This window comes from Acanthochromis polyacanthus, chromosome 23, assembly GCF_021347895.1.
Source record: "Acanthochromis polyacanthus isolate Apoly-LR-REF ecotype Palm Island chromosome 23, KAUST_Apoly_ChrSc, whole genome shotgun sequence".
Classification (NCBI taxonomy): domain Eukaryota; kingdom Metazoa; phylum Chordata; class Actinopteri; family Pomacentridae; genus Acanthochromis; species Acanthochromis polyacanthus.
The window spans coordinates 26,125,837-26,145,095 of record NC_067135.1 but is presented as its reverse complement, the minus strand read 5'-3'; the positions used below and the strand labels follow the sequence as shown (position 1 = coordinate 26,145,095).

General features: G+C 37.9%; 1 protein-coding gene and 1 long non-coding RNA gene across 2 annotated transcripts in view; one reads left to right on the top strand and one right to left on the bottom strand.

Annotated features, from left to right (window-relative positions):
- Positions 1-19,259, bottom strand: part of LOC110946484 (butyrophilin subfamily 2 member A2-like) — a 417,600-nt gene that overhangs the window by 293,265 nt on the left and 105,076 nt on the right. The window contains exons 9-10 of the mRNA XM_051943908.1: positions 13,420-13,488; positions 12,813-12,896 (exon numbers count right to left, since the gene is read on the bottom strand). Coding sequence (XP_051799868.1) covers positions 12,813-12,896; positions 13,420-13,488 — 153 coding nt within the window. The remainder of the gene's footprint in view (positions 1-12,812; positions 12,897-13,419; positions 13,489-19,259) is intronic.
- LOC110960489 (uncharacterized) lies at positions 17,745-18,168 on the top strand. The gene is made up of 2 exons (XR_007939730.1): positions 17,745-17,970; positions 18,080-18,168. It is a non-coding gene; the product is annotated as an uncharacterized LOC110960489 (long non-coding RNA).

Genomic DNA, 19,259 nt, shown 5'->3' with positions numbered 1-19,259 from the left:
AACATGTCATTACACTTTTTGAAGGTAGTCACCTTTAACAACTAACATTTCAAAAAGAACAAAACATACATAATACTACCATTGGAATGACTACTAATACTTGTATCCCAATTTAAAGTACTGAAAATAAAAAAAGTGTAATGCCCTTTTTGTGTCACAAGGTCTAGTTTAGAGCCATACCTGTTGATATCATGACATGTTGACACCCATTTGCAATGCATACATGTAATTATTACTTACACATACAAATTACATGTACTAACTTGAATTCAGGGAGCTCTGTAGTAGTTTATGGTTGATTAATTTAAAAATAACAACAGTAATGTTGAATTTTACAGTATCAGTGCAGTGGGATTAAACACGTTAAATTTAATTGTACAATGTCATGTTACAAGCAGAAGAACCTATACCTAAGTTATAACTGAGGTATACCTAAGTTATACCATTACACTTTTTGAAGGTAGCTACCTTTAACAACTAACATTTCAAAAAGAACAAAACATACATAATACTACCATTGGAATGACTACTAATACTTGTATCCCAATTTAAAGTACTGAAAAGCAAAAAACCATTTTGACATTACCCATGCCATTTTGAGTAAGAATATCTCAGTAACTACAAATATAACCCTGCTGCTTTTTTGTACAGTGATAGAAGACAGATGGAACTGTCTTGTAGAAAAATTTGGGGTCTCTGGTACCTGTCCCACACTGAGATTTTTGCCACCAAAAATAGCCAATTAAAAATCTTGTCCAACTTTGGGAGTCCATATTTTCCAAACTGAGGTACCTAGAAAGCTCCAGTTTGCTAAGTTATCACACAAGTTTGTGTAGAATGGAACCCAGGGATGTTAGAACACTTCTGTGTAGTATTTCTAGTACTTTTAAGGTCCCAAACCCCACTCGTGAGTAGGTGTCTCTTAATTTTTTAGCATTTTTAGCAAGCCCCCATGGCCTGCAGAGTGTAGGGAAACACCTGGGGATGTTTGTGGGGCACTAGCTACATGCAGAGGCCTTGTTTACCAACTCACAGCTCTCTGGTATGTCTAGAGGCTGAGAAATAACCACTTAAAGATGCAAAAAACGCTGGCGAGGCTTTTTATAGCCCAAATTCTGAAAATTTCAGACCCCCACAACTCAGAAACTATTTGAGCTACAGGCCTACAATTTTGCATAGAAAGTACTTTTGTGACGATCTAATGGCATGCAAATTTAGGACTAATTTGAAAACGGTGCAGCAACCACCATCTGGTGAAACCACACAGAATGACCCTACTAGTTGCTTTTTCTTCCATAAGATGTCACTGAGCAGCTTCCATATTTAATCATCTTTGTATTTAAATGTACATTTTGATGGTGTGTGTCGGTTACCTGAACAGTTTTGTGTCAGAAGAAGGAAAACTAAAGCTGTGAAGGAACTGAGCTGAGTCCATGGTTTAGACGAAGCATCATGAAGTTCTGAAAACTGAAATAAATCACGTTAAATGTACTGAGGAACATGCTGATTGGAAATATCATTGTGCATCTGAGCAACATAAGTCATCCACCAATCAGATTCTAGATCATCAAAGATCTCCAACATCTGGATCAGATAAAACACTTGAACTTTCTAGATAATGAAGAACTAATTATTGTAGAATCAGAGTTCATGACCGATGATCTCACATTTAAATTATCCTATTTTTATTATTATTTCAGACTGATCAATACTCTGAAAAGATGTGTTGTGTAATATCGGAATGTACAATAAGTTTGCAGATTGTAAAACAGGGTAATTTTGAGCTGGATATCTTCTAGAACCATCAATATTCCTAAAGAACATTCACTTAAATGCAATAAAATTGAAGGGAAATGTCACTTCTTCTGAAACACATGTAGGGATTGTGTATATTTTGTGTCTTTTCTACATTTTTTAAGATTTTGGTCTTTTTTTTTTTTGCCTTAACAAATGAAATAAATATGTCTGTTTAAGGATAAAAGTTGTTGTTTTTAAAGACAATGTATGAAATGACATGAAAAAACCCAAAAAGCATCATGATAACTAGATGACAGATAGTTCCAGTACAGTGAAATAGACTTTCAAACAGCTATACTTAGAAATTCATTGTTAGTTGAGGATTTACCAGTTTTATTTATTTTTTGGAAAATGCTCAATAAATGTGAATAAAATATACATGAAAAAAAAGCAGATGGACCTTCTTTTTTAAATTTTATTTTTGGGCCTTTTTCAGCTTTATTTCACAGGCTAAGTGAGAGAGTGACAGGAAACAGGGGAGAAGAGTGGGGGAAGACATGCAGGAAAGGGCCAGGAGCAGGAATCGAACTCGGGGCCGCTGCGTCGGAGACCAGCTCCTATATGTGGTTCACCTGCTTAACCCACTGAGCTATACAGGTGCCTTCAGATGGACCTTTTGATCACAGAAAACACTTATTTTTATGTAGAAACTAAATGTACATCATATTTTTTCCCATTAATTTATATTACAATTTATAGTTTGTGGTCAGAGGAGTCCTTGTTTTCTTCATTTTGTCTTAATCTTGCATCAATCATTAGTTTTTCACAGGTTAAACATCAGTGGTGGTTCTAGACAAATTTTACAGGGAGGGCCAAGGTGGGACCAGTGTTTAATCACAGGAACACATTAAAACATGACAATAATGATATTTAAGCACTGAAAACGTTATTCTACTTTGAACTAAAATCAAACAAAAGTTTATTTGACCAAAAAAATGCATCTACTGAAACAATGAGGTTATCAGGACCAGTGTTGAAATGTGGAACATCAGTAACTCTGCTCCTCTGATCTAACCCTAACCCTAACCCTAACCCTGACTCCAGAACATCATGTCAGAGTCCTGCTGAAGGCTGTAAACCCACACAAAGCAGCAGGACCAGATGGAGTACTGGACAATGTGCTGAAGGTCTGTGATGACCAACTGACAGAAGTCCTGATGAGGATCTTCAACAGCTCCCAGAAACAGACTACTGTCCCATCCTGCCTGAAAGCAGCCACCATCGTCCCTGTCTCCAAACTAACCACCATCATCTGCCTAAACCACTACAGACCAGTGGTACTAACATCTGTGGTTATGAAGTGCTTTCAGAGGCTCGTCCTTCTCCACCTCAGGTCCTGCCTCATTCCAAACTTGGACCAGCACCAGTTTGCTTAAAAAGCAAACGGGCCTCGTTTTCTTTCTTTCTTACAGTCATAACTTGCTCTTATAGCTGATCACTATATCATTCCAACACCACAATTTATCTCGTATATTTACAATACAATCAACTTCTTCCTTTTTTTAAAAAAAAAAAAAAAAAAAAGGTTATTAACTAATGAACTATTATTATTATTGTTTTTTTTCTCCTGTTGCCTGTCCACCAATAACCTCAATATAAAACTCCATAGAAACTTCCTAGAACACAGATACCTACACATACAGAAGCACATTTTCCAATAGACACACTCACTAGTATTGTTCATCTATGTAAATACCCCTTTGTTTGTTTGTTTGTTTCATTAATCTGCTTCTCTTGTGCTTTTATTTTTTATTTTTTTATGCATTTATTATTTTGCATTACTGTCGATAAGATATGTATCTGCTTCTTTTTTTTTTCCTTTTTCTTTATGGTTTGTTTTATTTGTTTATTTTTTATTTTTATTTTTTTTCTCTTTTTTGATTGAATGCAATGCTTATGGGCTGGGCTGTCTTCGCGCGCAGTGGCTGCGGTGGGGCCTGGGTGGTGGGGCGCGCCTGCCTTGTCGCAGGGCCGTGTCCGGGTCTTGGGTTATTGCTGATGGAGCAAACTCCTTGCCTGCTTTCCCTTCGCTTTTTAATGCACCTCATATGCCCTGTTTTTAATGCACCACACTATCATAATAACACACACACTCAAAGGGAGGGAAGGAGAGAGGGGGGGAAGGCCTACGAAGAAGGGAGAGGGAAGGGAAGGAAAAAGAGGGAGGGAAGAAAGAAAGGGGGGAGGAAAGGAAAAGAGGAAAGGGGAAAAGAGGGAAAGGAAAGGAGGAAAAAGAAAAGGAAAAGAAAAAAGAGAGAAGATGAGAAGGAGGAAAAGGAAAGGGGAAGAGGGAATGAATGAATGAATAAATAAATAAAATAAAAAATATATAAAGGGGAAAAGGAGGAAGGGAAATAAAGGGGGGAAAAAAGAAAAAAAAAATAGGTGCTGGGTTTGGGCACGGCCTTGCGGTGGGGTGGTCGTGCCCCTCTGCCCTGCCCCCCGTGTGGTTTCTGTGTGTGGGGATTGTCCGGTTTCAATCACTTGTTTTGACAATTGTTATGTTTTCTATTATTATTGTAATGAGGTAAATAACTGTTATTATTCATTGATCTCCTTATTTATATCACTATCATTATCAGCATATATATTATACATCATATATGGAATATGCGCGAACACACTCGCACACACACACACACACACACACACACACACACACACTCCCTCCTTCATACACACAGAGAACAGCTATTTCCGCTTTCATTTCCATTTATTTTTTACCTTTCTTTTCTCCCTGTTTCGTCTTTGTTGCATATATAATCGTTATTACTCATTATTATTGTTTGCTCTCTACTTTGTTTAACACTATCTTCTATATTGTAAAAGTGACCTGTTTGTATGTCTTTAATGTTCACTGTTGTAATAATAATAATAATTTTAAAAAAAAGCAAACGGGTCAACAGCTGATACCATCACCACTGCCTTCCACACCACCGTAGGCCACCAAGAGAAACTGGACAGCGATGTCAGGATGCTTTTGTGGATTTCAGTTCAACATTTATTATCATCCTGCTGGACATTCTTGTCAAAAAGCTAACTGACCACAACTTCCAACCCCTCATTTCTGACTGGATTAAGAACATCCTGACAGGAGACCAGACATTTACAAACGTGATTTCATTGTCGGAGGGGAAACTTCAGCAGCACGGTCATGTGCTGTATCAAATCACTTTACGAAGTGAAATCATTCTGCTAATTTGTGCGTGTTTAAAAAGCAGCTCCTCCTTTCTCTAAAATCTGTATGAAACCAGAACCAGATGTCCAGGAGGCAGACAGCACCGACACACAGCTACAGTCTGGGTGAGACTCTGATTCATATCTGCGTAGAGCCTCTTTACTTTCAGATCTAGCACTGATCACCGTTATAAAGTGATCTGTTTATGAATCATTTAGTGATATTTGGACAGAGACACTGGTCCATGTTGGCCCCCATGTAGAACCACCACAGTTTAACAGTGAATATTCAGTTTGCAGCAGTGAAACTTTACACATCAGCTCCAATTCTGTACATTTTCTAAAACACTGTGTAACAACATGACTTGACAACAGTGAGCAGCCATGTCTGGATAGCGGACTGTCAGGGTGTTGGTACTCAGCCTATTGACAGATTTGCCCAGAAAAAAAAAGAAAACTTTCTTTCTGCATGCTGCTATGCATGTCATCATCTCTATATCCTCCCAGATTTCCCTCTTCTTGATGACCTCATTTTGCCGTTTCTGTGATGCTCCATAGCTCTGTTATGTATCGGTCTACTCCTGCATTTGCTCCTAAAATGCTGTCAGTAATTTCCACAACAGCCTCCATAATTAAACCGAAAAAGACGCGACATAAAAAACAAACAAATAAAATGCTTCCAGGTGATACTAATCCTGTGCTAATAGGGCTTTGATTTCCCTTGGATGGAAGCTAGAACAAAAACCTTCGCTTAAGATTTAATTTAAAGTCAGATGGAGCAGACTTACCTCAGTCATGACTGTGACCAGACCCGGACTGTTTAACCGGGAGGACCGGAACTTTTCCCGGTGTTCCGTTATGGTACTGGGTTGATCATTCTGTGGTACCGCTGTCTCTGTGCTGCCTCCGCCTCCACTGACATCTCTGTTGATTTGCAGACTCACTCTGATGTAACACGTCCGTGCACACAGTCAGTGGTGTTTGAAAGATGGAGAACAGAAAGAGCAAGAATTAAAAGAGGAAAGCTCTGGAAACAGACGCAGATAAATGTGCAGAAATCGGCGATTATTTCTCTAAAACGAGCCGCGGGTTGCAACAAGTCCTCAAACTCAATTGTGTGGCTTTGTAGCGAAGAACATAATTTAAATAACAGTATGATGCTGGTAAACTTTGTCCTGCAGCATCTCAGAGTCTGAAGAAATCCAGAAGCAAGCAGCAGCCATGATCCACAAGCAGGGCCGTAGCCAGGATTTTGGAATAGGTGAGGTCCATGATGCGCGCGCAAAGCGCGCGCCGAAAGTTTTTCAATGTTTTTTTAAAATATTTATTTTTATATATATTTTTTAGGCTACAAGTCACACAAGATGTTTGTTGTTTAAATATCTTTTAATGATGTGAAATCAGCATTTTCCAAACAAAAATGTATATTTTTTGAAAAAAACAAATCAACTTTTTACATCAAAGGCTAGCTGAATCCTCCTGTGACCAGAGGCATCCCACCGTCGAAGGATATTCTCCCGGTTCACCTCCACTTTCTGATGCACATGCATCATCGCCAGGCCTGTCAGTCTGTCATTGGACATGGTAGATCTAAGCCATGTCTTAAGTCTTCGCATGGCTGAGAATGACCTCTCACAGGCACAAGTCGTCACTGGCAAGGTTAGAAATATCTTCAACATACATTGTATGTTGTCTGATGAGCCAGGCGCTCATCAAAAAAAAAAAAGCGCCGGACGCGCTATCCGCTGTGGATAAAAGTAATTAAACTCTTTGATCAGATGATCTGACAGGCCGAACTAGTGCCGAATTATCTAAAAAAAATATATTGTGGTCACCTTGGTGTAGATGGGCGGGGATGTGGTCTACAAAGTGCTAATAATAAAAACACTAGTTTTTGAACGGGGTTTGGCCCGCTGCCAAGCGCGTCACAGGGCGCATTTGCGGGTACGTGCATCAGCTGATCAAACAGCTTTTCACCGCAACACGCACACAGGCACAAACAGAACACAAAGCCCATGGATGTTTACCACAATTTACAATTTACAAGCACGTTTCACAGAGAGGTTTCAAGTTTTTATGAGTTTATGTTTTATTCAGTTGGGCATATTTGGCGAAAAAAAAAACTCGGAAAAATAGGTGAGGTCCGGACCTCGCTGACCTCGTACCTGGCTACGGCCATGTCCACAAGTCCAGAGTGAATATTATTAGAATGAATCTAATGAAGAATATGGAGTAGAGCTGCTCTGTATGAGAAGATGATTCAGCTCTACATGAATGAAACTGACCTGAAGTGATCAGAAGGCTTTGGAAAAAGGGGAGAATTCTGAGCATTTTTCAAATGTGATTTAGTGTCAGAGCCTGGAGCCAGTAGTGATGAGAGGATTACTGCTGTCAGTGAAGGAACAGATGATCTGTTGGAACAGAGAGAACAAGGGAGAAGCTCAGCAGCAGAACCTGAACCACAAGTTAGGAATGAGACACATGAAGATCAATCAGTTGTTCTGATTATTTTGCTCTCAGTCACAGGATGTATTTTAATAATTCATACATTCTGATGTTGTAGAGAATAGTGTTGGAGATTTACCCTTTAACTGATGTTCTCATGTTTGTTCAATCTAAGTTGTGATGGAACTGATTCCTTGCAGAGGAAAAAGAGATGAGAGTGTTTTTAGAAAGTGCAACATTTTTTATTTTATTTTTTATTTCTTCTTTGATTTCATTTTTAAGGTTTGGATGTCTGAACATTTATTTGAACAGAATATAGATTCTGATGTTGTTGTAAAGAATAATGTTGGAGATGTGAACTCATGTTGGAATAAATCCTCATTGTGAAACAACCCTTACTGCACTGATCTGGAAATAATTTACAAAAACACACTGAATTATAAGGCTTCACAGAACAGTGCCCTTTTGTAGCCTCAACATGTAAGGTTATAATTACATGATTTTATAAGAACAGGTCGTGATCTAAAGTGGGCCGGTCTGAGGGATGAAAGTCCAGGACTGAAAATGAGTCCCACTCCAGCCCTGCTCAGTCATCAACCCTGAATATCTGAAGTGAACAAAACATTTTCCTTCTGCCTTCACTTTGATTCCTTTGAGTTTCATCACGTCTGTTGAGCTGTTGAGGTCTGTTTCCTCTTTAAGCTGCAGGAAGACGGCTGCTGTGACTCTGACAGGTGATGATTTTCTGACTTTATTTCCTTTAAACGTGTCAAACTAATGGACTTCACTTCCAGCAGAAGCTCTTTTCTGCTGGAATCATTGATTTAAATGAAGAAAAACAGCTAAATGTTGTGCTGAATGTCAAACACAGTGAACCTCATGGTCTGACTGCACAGAAGTTCTTGTTGTCTCCGTTCCTCTTGTTTAGAAGCATTTTCCTCATTGTGATGCTGCATTTGAGTGAGAAACTACAAACATGTCTGATTAAATTAAACTGCAACAACACAGGAAAAAGCTCATTAAAGAAATGTTAGTTTGAAGCAGACGACATCCCACCGTGCTTCTATTGTTCATTCTAGGATGTTTTCTTCTATTTTTATACCAGTTCATTCCATCTGATGTGTTTGGTCTGGATTCACTGTTTCATTTATTTTACTTGTAAATTCTGTTGAACTCTGTTGCTGTTTGTGGACACATGTGACCTGTTGTTCTGAAGCAGCTGCTGTTAAACTCTGAACAAATGAACATCTTCAGGAGAATTTGATCTTTTCTGTTTATTTTCTTCTACTTCAAACTTTGACCACAACCTCCACAGACTTTCTGCAGAACCACAACATCTCTGCTGCTGTTAACAGACTCTGACTGTTTGTTTGCTTTTCTATAAACCAGATGAGGACATTCTACATGAATACAGACACACTCTGATAAAAACAGACTCATTTTCTCTGATTTCCTGGTTTTAATGGCAGTAAAAACATCTGGACTCTGTTTAACTTGGTGTTATTCTGAATGAAGCCTGCAGGGGGCAGAGTAGGACTGAAATCAGACACAAAGACACAAGAGAAAGAACAAATCCAGATGCTGATCACATATTTAGCAGGTTTTCTCCATGTTTCTGTAAATATTTTCTGTCACTGATAATAAATGATGGGATCAGATGTGAACTGATATTAAAACTAGGATCAGTTTTCCATGAATTCTAGATGGAAGCAGAAGAACAACAAGCTGACACTGCAGAGAGAGAAACAAATTAAAAACAGTTCAAGTCTGAAGAAAAACTCTGTTAAGTGGCAAAAAAAAGATTTATTTAATGAAATACAAGATCACTGAAGAAAACCTGAAGACAGTCGACACATGAAGTTTGAAGAACAGCAAAAGGAGGTGAAACTAAAAACTGACTTTAACCTGTAGAAGACGTTTTGTTCTGATTGTTTTAATGTTGTACATATTTCTGGTCTTCTCTGTTGTATCTTCTGTTCATTACAACTTTGATAAAACAACAATCCTAATGAATTTTCCACAGAACTGAACATAGATTTAATAAATGTGAAGGAAAAATGACTCTTTCTCATGACTCAGGTAATTCCTCACAGCTGTTAGTTTATGACATCCCATCTGCTGCTACTTCTGCCAGCTGCAGTCACCTTAGATCCTTAAATCAAGTGTAGGTACCAAGTCACCCCAAACTACTCTACAGGCTGTCACTCTTTACCCTGTTTCTCCTAAATTGAGGCTGTAAACATGTTTATGAACTCTCTGTTCCTAATATGAGACAGACAGACGCCTGCCAAGGAAGACATGTGAGTGAGAGACAACTGCTGTAAAGAAAACATGACTATATTACTGTCCATTAATGAACAAAGATGTCACTATACTTGGACTGTAACCTACATTTGACATTCCTCCAACTCCATATAAAGCCAAGGCCAGAGAGACTCCTCAGAAGTGATGCTGCCGCTGCTCTCATCACTGTGTTACTCTCTATCATTTCTCCTGATATCAGTAAACCTTATTCTCAGCATCAGCATCTGAGTCTCAGAGAGTCTCTGAGTCTGTCTCCTGATTCTTCTCTCCACATCACAGAATTCCTTAACAATTAGATAAAAATACAAAATGGACATTTGAAAACAAGTTTTAGAAAATAAAACAGAAATGATAAAAGAGTTGAATTTGATTTATAAAAAACAAAGGCTCACTTTGATGAATGCAGAAACAAAAAAGATGTTTCTCATGTTTATTCACATTACAGCAGTCTGAAGATCTCTCCATTGTTGCTGATGAGCTTCATCTGCAGTTCGTCTTCAGGCCTCCAGTACATCATGTCTGACCACATCAGATTAACATCATCAGGATGTTTTCTGGACCAGTTGGGCCTCCCTATCTGTAAATGTAGTAAATAAAACATTCACAGATTTACAGACAGAATAAAAATGAGAAGTTTTTAAAAGTAAAAATGTAACAGAAAGTGAAAAGTTCAGACTCACAGTGAGAATCTTTCCAGCCTGAAGTTTTAATGACTCATCAAATATCAATATGTTTGGTTCTCTGTTGTTTCTCTGTAGTTCTAACTTCCAGCCTCCCAGTTTTATCTCCTGCAGAAGGAAAATTAGACACTAAAGGTAGAAAAACTAAATCATCTCCAGTGTGTGTTTCATACATGGTGTCCACAAATAAAATGATGACCTCTTTACATGTTGATGTTACAGTTTTTCTCAATTACTAAAACACTAAACTCTATTGTCTGAACCAAATTCTCAGTTGCCTGAACCCACTTATTGAATCAGTCACTCTTTTGGCTAAACATAAGCCCTTTCCACCTGTTTAGACACATCTTGTCAACACATTGTCATTGTGATGCACCTGTGTTCCATAATGGTGAGCACTGGTGGCAAAAGTCAAACACAGTTAAAGCTCAGGCGTCACCGGTTGAACACAACAACTCAGAATTGATCACACTTGTGGCTAATGATGTGAGGGTCCATATAAGCCAGAGCACTGGTTTGTGAGGCACTACAATGGATAGAAATCTAAGAAGAGCAGCATGGATACGGCATGACAGGGGTTTTTCTGGTCAGAGAAAATGTGTCCTGTGATGTAGATGAAGTCCTGTGGTCTGACCCAGTACGGAGAAATGATGCTGTGGCAGAGTAATGCACTTCTTTTCTTTGTACTTCATTTGTATAGTTTTGTGCTTTATTTTTATGTACAAGTGCTCCATGTAAATGCACAGGATTTATGTTTTTTTGCAAATTCTTTTTTCTATGTACAAGTGCTACAAATGCCCAGGTATTTAGTTTTACAACATGCATTTAGCCTAAATAACCATTTATTTCTACCGCTTCATGTCCTGAGCGTTGTGTTTTCCTTTTTTCTATGTAGTGTTTAGTGACTGCTCAGTATTTAATTTATTGACTTGAGCCATGATTTGACAGCAAAGTTCAGTTTTGAGCACAGATTGAACTGTTTTGAGGTGAAAGTTTGGTTTTCCAAGAAGAGTCAGAGGTTTGGTGAATGTAGCTTGAAAATTGGGTTTTGTGTTCACAGTTCAGGGAAAAGGAGAGCAGCTTTCCAGGAATGTGTCTTAGCAATAGAGGAAAACTGTAATTGTGACAGCAGTGTTGGAACAGTTCAGTTCTGTTCCCAATTCTGCTTCCTCGTGTTTACTTTTTGAAAAATGTGTGCTATGAGTGAAAAAGTGTCTTCAAATGAGCAAAAAACATGTTCAGTCTTTTGCAAAAAGAGTGCAAGAGTTTTGGAAACTGTGTGTAAACCATGAATAGTGTCCAACATTTGGACAGCAGAGTCCTGTTTATGAGAAATGTGTGCAGAGAATGGAAGTTAGTGTCTGATCAATTGAGAAAAACTGTAATGGACCATTTAGAATATCTGTGGATATATTTGATCATCATATTGATATAAAACTTATTGTACATGTTTACACAGTATTCAGAAGGTTCATCTACATGTAAACAACATTACCTCAGAGGAAATGTTCTTGAGACGGATGTAGCCGCCGTATTCACTGATCTTTTCTACAGTTATGGGTCCTGCCAGCTTCAGCTGAGAAACAACACACAGGTCAGTTATTCAGGTGTGTGGAGGCAGGAAGTCACTCATTGTTTCATGGTTTTGAAAAGCAGTCCAGATTTATTTTTATTCTATTTTTTTAACATATTCTGGTGAGAGCAAATGGTTTAAAGTTTTAAATGAAATGTGGAACAAAGTGATTCTGATTAAATCTGGATTTTAAGCTCAGATTTGGATCATTTGACACATGAATAGTTCAAGGACTGTTGGAAACTGGAAAACTTGAAGGTTCTTTCTGTTTGTTTTTACAGCTTCTGGCTAAAAATGAATTATCTTTTTAATAACATTTATTTCAAACCCACCAGCAGCTTCTGGGGTTCAGAGCGTTAACCTAAACTGAAAAGTGAAGACCTCAAAGTGGGATTCCTCTAAAGGATCTGATACAACACAAACATTTCCTTAAAAGTCTCATCAATAAAATGAAGAGTTTCTCAAATCTTCTCTCACTGGACGATCAAGTTCATGTCATTGAGTCAATGAACTCACAAGATTTAACTGAATTCTTCTTTCTAATTCATTGGAAGATGTGACTAAACTTGTGGTCATTCAAAAGGTTGAGTTCAGATTAAATGTCTCATAGTCTGATAATAAGTCTGATATTTCTATGAACATTAAACCTGCTGCTCAGTAACACATTAACACAGGAGGAATGTGATCACATTAAACTTTGCTGCAGTCAAACTTGACTTCAGTCTCACTTATTAAATGTTTAAATGAGTTTTTATGGATGTTTAAAGTTGTCTTGTTCCCAACAACAAATCAGTTTCATCTGAAAAGAGACAGAAGAGAGATGACAGCAGATAAACCTCCTGGTTCATGTTCTGGAGTTCTGTCTTCAGGTTTACAACAGTCTTCATCCACTTCTGCTTCTCATCCTGGAGTTTCTCTAACTGGAGACAGAATAAAAAGACAGTTTATGTATTGAAGCACAGATACACATGACATGATTTGTGGAAAGATTCCTTCTTCTGATTGGTTGGAGACTCATTAAAAGCATGTTCATGTAACATAGCTGAGTTCTGCTTAAATCTCTGTTTCTGTAGCTTTAGATGGTGACTTCTTCTGTGTGTTTGTCACATTATTTGACTTTCAGACTGATGGATGTTGATGTTTCTTTAGTGGTTTATAGCAGAAAGTAACAGTGAACCAAACTGGACTGTTGAAGTTTATTCTGTGTTCAAGATCATTTAGATTTATGCTCAAATGTAACTCAGTTCATAGACACCAGTCAGTTTCACTGTTAATAGTTTACATGAATTTAACATTTTGATCTGATTCTGTAGAAAGTTAATGACGTTTCATTAATCTGATAAACAGTGAACTAGTTAACTTTCCTGCTAGAACTTTACATCACAGTGAGTTCAGTAGACATATCAGTCATTGATTGAAAAAGGTTTTGATGGTGACATTCACCTCTTCCAGTTGATTCTTCTCATCGCTCCCAGTAGGGTCAGAGTTGGTATCAAAGTTCATTTCATCCAGCTGCAAATAAAGAAACACATGCTCTGTTTTAGCTCCTGATTTTAAAGGAGAATGTTCACCTTAGAAGGAAGTGGTTTAAAAACTTGTTCCATTTTGTCTGGGAACTAGTTTAATTTTTTCATCAAACATGAAAATAAAATCAGAATTAGAGATCACAGTGGAACTGAAGCTGAATCTGAAAACAGCTGTTTGTTGTCTTGTTCTTCTGGATATTTGAAGTTGTTTTGGTCTCAACAACAGACCAGTATTATATGAAAAGAGAAGAGAGATGAGAGCAGATAAAAGATTTGAGAGAAAACATCAACCTCCTGCATCATGTTCTGGATCTTATTATTCAGTTTCCTCTCAGTCTCCATTGACTTGAGCTTCTCATCCTTATACTGGAAACAAGAGAGAGATAAAACAGTATATTTATCTGAACACATCTGTACATGACATTAATGTGTGACTTCTGATTGGTTGGAGACTCATTAAAAGCATGTTCATGTAACATAGCTGAGTTCTGCTTAAATCTCTGTTTCTGTAGCTTTAGATGGTGAGTAAGTTCTCCTCTGAACCAGCTGCTTGGAACATTCACTTTATCACCTTATTTTAATTCAGGTAACTCTGTCTCTCAACAATGATGTTCATATTTAACTAAACTACATGTTTGATTCTCACTAATATGTTTCTAATCAACATCTTTTCTTTTATTTCTTGTCAACCTGGTAACAGAGAAAATGGAGGAAAGTCTTCAAACATGTTCTGAAAGGTTCATATTTGAACCCAAATCATGGTGTTTTTCTAACTGCAGAGTTCTGGTTGCAGAAATGTAACCAAGCAGTGAATGAAAGTGAAACCAAAGTGTCAGAATAAAGGTTCCACATGGAACATGAATCCTGGTCTCCTGGATGAAAGTCCTGTTTCTGTTTTATGTCTTCTTCAGGAAACTTTGTGGCTCTTTCAAACTCTAAACTTTTCCTACAACGTCACAGTCTGAGAATTCTAGTGAGAAAATAGATTTGTGTGAAAAATGAGAATGTAGTTTAGTGGTATAGGAAGATAATTGTTGCTTTCAGAATGATGGATGTGGATGTTTCTGCAGTGGAAGTGACACCACAATGTTTCCAAACTTTACTTCCTTTTACTGACCTTCACTGACTGATTTATGCTCAAATTTAAAATCGATAAATAGAAAATCATTGCTTGTGTTCAATCTTTACATCATTTCATTAATTTTATCAACATTACATCATGATGTAATGTTGAGTGGACATGTCAGTTATTTGACTCAGAAACATCAGGATGGTGAGATTCAAAAGTGAAAACAGACATGAAGAAGTTCCAGATGTGAGAAATGTTCATTGATTTTCTCTTTTACAACACTTTGGTTCAGTGACAGAATAAAGGTTGGAGAAGTAGATCCTCAATCAATGGGAAAAAAATAAACAGAGAACAACAGTAGAAATCCTGATATCAAAACTCAACAGAATCTACAGTTCAGTCTCCATCTTGTGTTTTTCATCCAGAAGCTGCTGTTTCTTTACATACAACCATTAACTTCTTTTTACTGCTTCTTTGACTCCTGCTCTTTAGTTACTGATCGTCTGTTCAGGTTCACACTCTGGTTACAACAAATATGTCGTTATTAAATAGAAACTTGTGAGTTTCTATTTAATATAAGCTTTCTTTTATCTCCACTGAAGTTTGCTAAAGCTGTTGTTCTTCTCTGTTTCTGTATTGAACCACTTCCTCTGTTCATTGATAAACTACATCTGGTTTTTCTTCTCCATTGTCCAGATTCTTTACTTGTCTTCCTGTCAGAGCTTGAATACTGACGTCTGATCTGCTTTAGAGACACAAACCTTCTTCCTTTATTACCTCCGCCAGGAGGTTATGTAATCACCGGAGTTTGTTTGTCTGTCTGTCCGTCTGTGTGTGTGTGTGTGTGTGTGTGTGTGTGTGTGTGTGTGTGTGTGTGTGTCTGTCTGTCTGTCTGTCTGTCTGTCTGTCTGTCTGTCTGTTAACAGCATAACTCAAAAAGTCATGGATGGATTTTCACCAAATTTTTACAGGATGTCCGGAAGAGCATGAGTAAGAATCGATTAGATTTTGGAGGTGATCCGAATCACCGTCTGGATCCAGGAATTTTTTGAAGGTCGAAGGACAATTGAGAGATGGCCGTCCATGACTTTTTGAGTTATGCTGTTAACAGACAAAGAGACAGACACACACACACAGACACGCAGACAGACAGACAGACAAACGGGATGGCGGAGGTATGCGCTCTCCAAGTGCTTTTCTAGTTCCACAATTGTTTGTTTACATCAAACTTGACTTTACTTTCTGTCATCTCCTGATCTTGGTGTCTTTCTTCATCTACCAGCAGTGAAACTTTGTTTCTGTACTTACTTGTTGAACTCTCTTTTCCAAAGTCTTCATTGTCCCTTTGAGAAAAATAAAATCATCAGTATTTAAATATAGAAAGAATGATAATTCAGATAGTTGTACAGAATAAAATGAAACCTCTCATATCAGTTTCCATTAAAGCATCAATATTTTGTCATGGTCAAGAGTTTTATTGTTTTGTTGTGTTTTTGTCAGTGTGACTTACTTATTATGTAAAAAAGAAGAACAGCTGCTAGAATTGACAGGATGAAGATTGCAGCAAAACCAAGAATCTTCCAGATGTAACTGGACCTGGACTCTAAGAAATCACCAGAAATCATAAAACATGAAATAATGAGACATTTCATATAAAGTGAACTGCAGATTTTGTCAAGTTAAATACAAACTACCTGGAACATGAATCCATGTCTGTCTACTCTGGTTGAGGAGAACTTTTTCTGCCAAATTACATTTGTTTTTCATGTATCACAAATCAACTTTTTCACAATCATCTTTGTCATGTATTTTAATGCTTCATTTTTGCTTTTTTTCAGTCAACCAGTCATATATTACATTGGGACAAAAATATGGAGTAAAAGATTTGCATTTTAACCCAAACCATGATTTTTCCCCAAACCCTGATGATTAAACTAAACCAAATTTCCAATCTGTAAAGAATGTCTGATTAAGTGTGCTGATTTGTAACCTCATACTTTTTTTTATTTCCTTACCTAAACTGAATCAAAAATCAAGGCAAAACTGAAAGTTGTGACATGGATTACCATCTTTTTGATAAAAATCTTGTTGCTCTTTGATGCTTCCATTTTCCAGTATTTTTCCATATTCTAACTTGGACTTCCTGGTTGCCTTTTCCTCCTTTAATATTACAGGTCAGAAATTACATTGAAAAAATTTTACTTAGAATATAGCTGAGATGTAAAGGAATGTAATGTTGAGTATACTGGGTTGATTGAAGAAGTATGAGGGGACTAAAGGTCAACAACTAGACCTTCAACATGGAGACTGGGTTTACATCCTATGTGGGACCATTGTTGTTGGATTTTTCTATAATTTTCATTAGTTTGATTAGATCTAGGCACCAAAACTACTCAGGCTCAGGAAAATATCACGTTTAAAACAATAGCTACTTATTAGAGACTTAGTTGAGTTTATGCACCAAAACTGTTTGGTTAGGTTGAGGAAATGTTCATGGTTTTGTTTAAATTCCAACTTCTTAGAACATGGTGAAAAACTTTTTCTCAATTTTCAGGTTACCTGTTTGCTGAATCCTGCTTCATCTAACATATGAACAACAAAGCAATAAAATAAATGAGAAATAGATGCTGGTAGTTAAAGTTTCAAGCCTTCTTGGATAAACTCTGTTAAAGGGACTGCTGGCTTCCTTGAACAGAACTTTCTCATTTTATCAGTTTGGTTGAACAGCTAATGCCATCAAGAGTCCTGGTAGTTTTCAGTTATTGAGGCCTCCAGGCTCCTGGAAACTATTTAGAAATGGTTTATACCCTCTTCTCTGATCTTTACCTCACCATGGTTTGATCAACAACAGAAACTTCCTTCAACTTAAACTATGTCCAGTCAGTTCAGTTTGCTACAGTGGACTCCAGTCTAGTTCTAGATTCATCTTAAGGATGATTTAAAAACTGACTGCAATCTGGAGCCACAACAAAGAGTCTGAATTATTTAGTAAATGAGAGACTTTAGTGTTTGAAACTGTAAAATATTTGCCCCAAAACAGTAACAATGTGTTTACAGTGAGCGTAGACTGATGATAAAAAGAATAAATGTACCACTTTATGAATCTATAAACTACATATGCAGAGAATCTAATCTGAAGGAGATCTGAATTAATTATATCAAAATTCACAAAAACCTATTGTAACTGTTGAAGTTCCACATTGAAAAGGAATTAACTCATATTCCAATGTTGAAAGGTTTGTTGTTGTTTACGATTTAATTTAATTTGAAATTTGTGAACATGCGGATATTTATTTTGAAAGAGTACCTGGCGTTGTCAGGAATTGTGGGTAACCGCGCTCTCAGAGCAAGGTCAGAGCTACCATGACAAGCTACACAACAGTTCCAGAGGCGCACACGGTAAATTATTTTGTTTTATGTAAAGATTTGGTTGTTTTGATGGTATTTAAGTTCTCTGTTACTTTATTTATGTCGCACTGAGAGAACCTTTGTTTGAATTCTTTTCCAGTTTTCACGGTGTCCATACTTTTATGTGTCCACGGTGTCTGTATGAGGAATATATGTCGTCGAAGGAATGGAATTAAATTAAGAAGTGGACATCAGTATGAATCGTGGCCTTATTTGGGAACTCGTGTAGTTATAGTGAAAACGTGACGCTAACATGGCCAAGTGTTAAGCGACGAGAGAGCTGCGTATGTTCGGAGACTGCTAAGCTAGCAAGCTAGAGCAAGCCGGCTAAAACTACACGTGCCCGGAACGTCCAGGAGCCGACTAGAGAGAGAGAAGACGGAGGCGCTCAGCATCGGAGCACCTTGACTTCATCACGGCTTGCTGGCGAAAGAGAGACGGCGTTGGTGTCATCACGACCGCCGGCTACAGAGAGAGAGAGGACGGCGGCGCTAACCACCGGAGCACCCGACTTCATCACGGCTTGCTACAGAGAGAGAGAGAGAGCGGCGGCGTCAACCACCGAATCATCGCGACTTCACCATGGCTGGCTAGAGAAAGAGAAACAGCCTGACTGTCATCACGACCTGCTGGAAAAACAGAGAGCACGGCGGCATCAGCTACCGGAGCACCGCGACTTCACCCCGGCTTGCTGCTGCGAGAGAGGACGGCAACGTCGCCCGCGAACTACCGCAACTTCGCCAGCAGAAAGCAGGCTGTCCAGCGAATGCTACAACTCTTCATATATCCTTACCTGGCTCCAACTAGCATGGTTTTCAGCCTTCTGGCAGATAAGAGCAACTCTACAATAATCATTTAATTTGAGAGTATCAACCTACAACTGTATGAACATTTGTAAAGGTTGTAAGAGATAAGTTTTGAGCATCTTGTGTGAAATCACAAATGTTTACGGTTCGCCTTAGTTTGAATGTTCTATGGTTTTTGACTTAAGAGTATAAATGCATTTTTAGAAGTGCACCTAAAGGGTTTATAAGAGTAACTGTTGCTACAAACATATGCTAGCAGTAATTTTGTTTAAATGCAGTAGCATTTTTCTTTCATTGCCATGTCAATCCATAGTGAAGAATCACAGTGTGGTGGTCCTAGCGAACCTGTTGAGTCACTCCAGGCAGAGTTGGTTAGACTAAATGAGAGGTTAAAATCTCAGATTGAGGAAGCTGAAATAGAGAGACTAGAGTCACTTATTGATGATATCCATGCAAAAATACACGTTCAAAAGG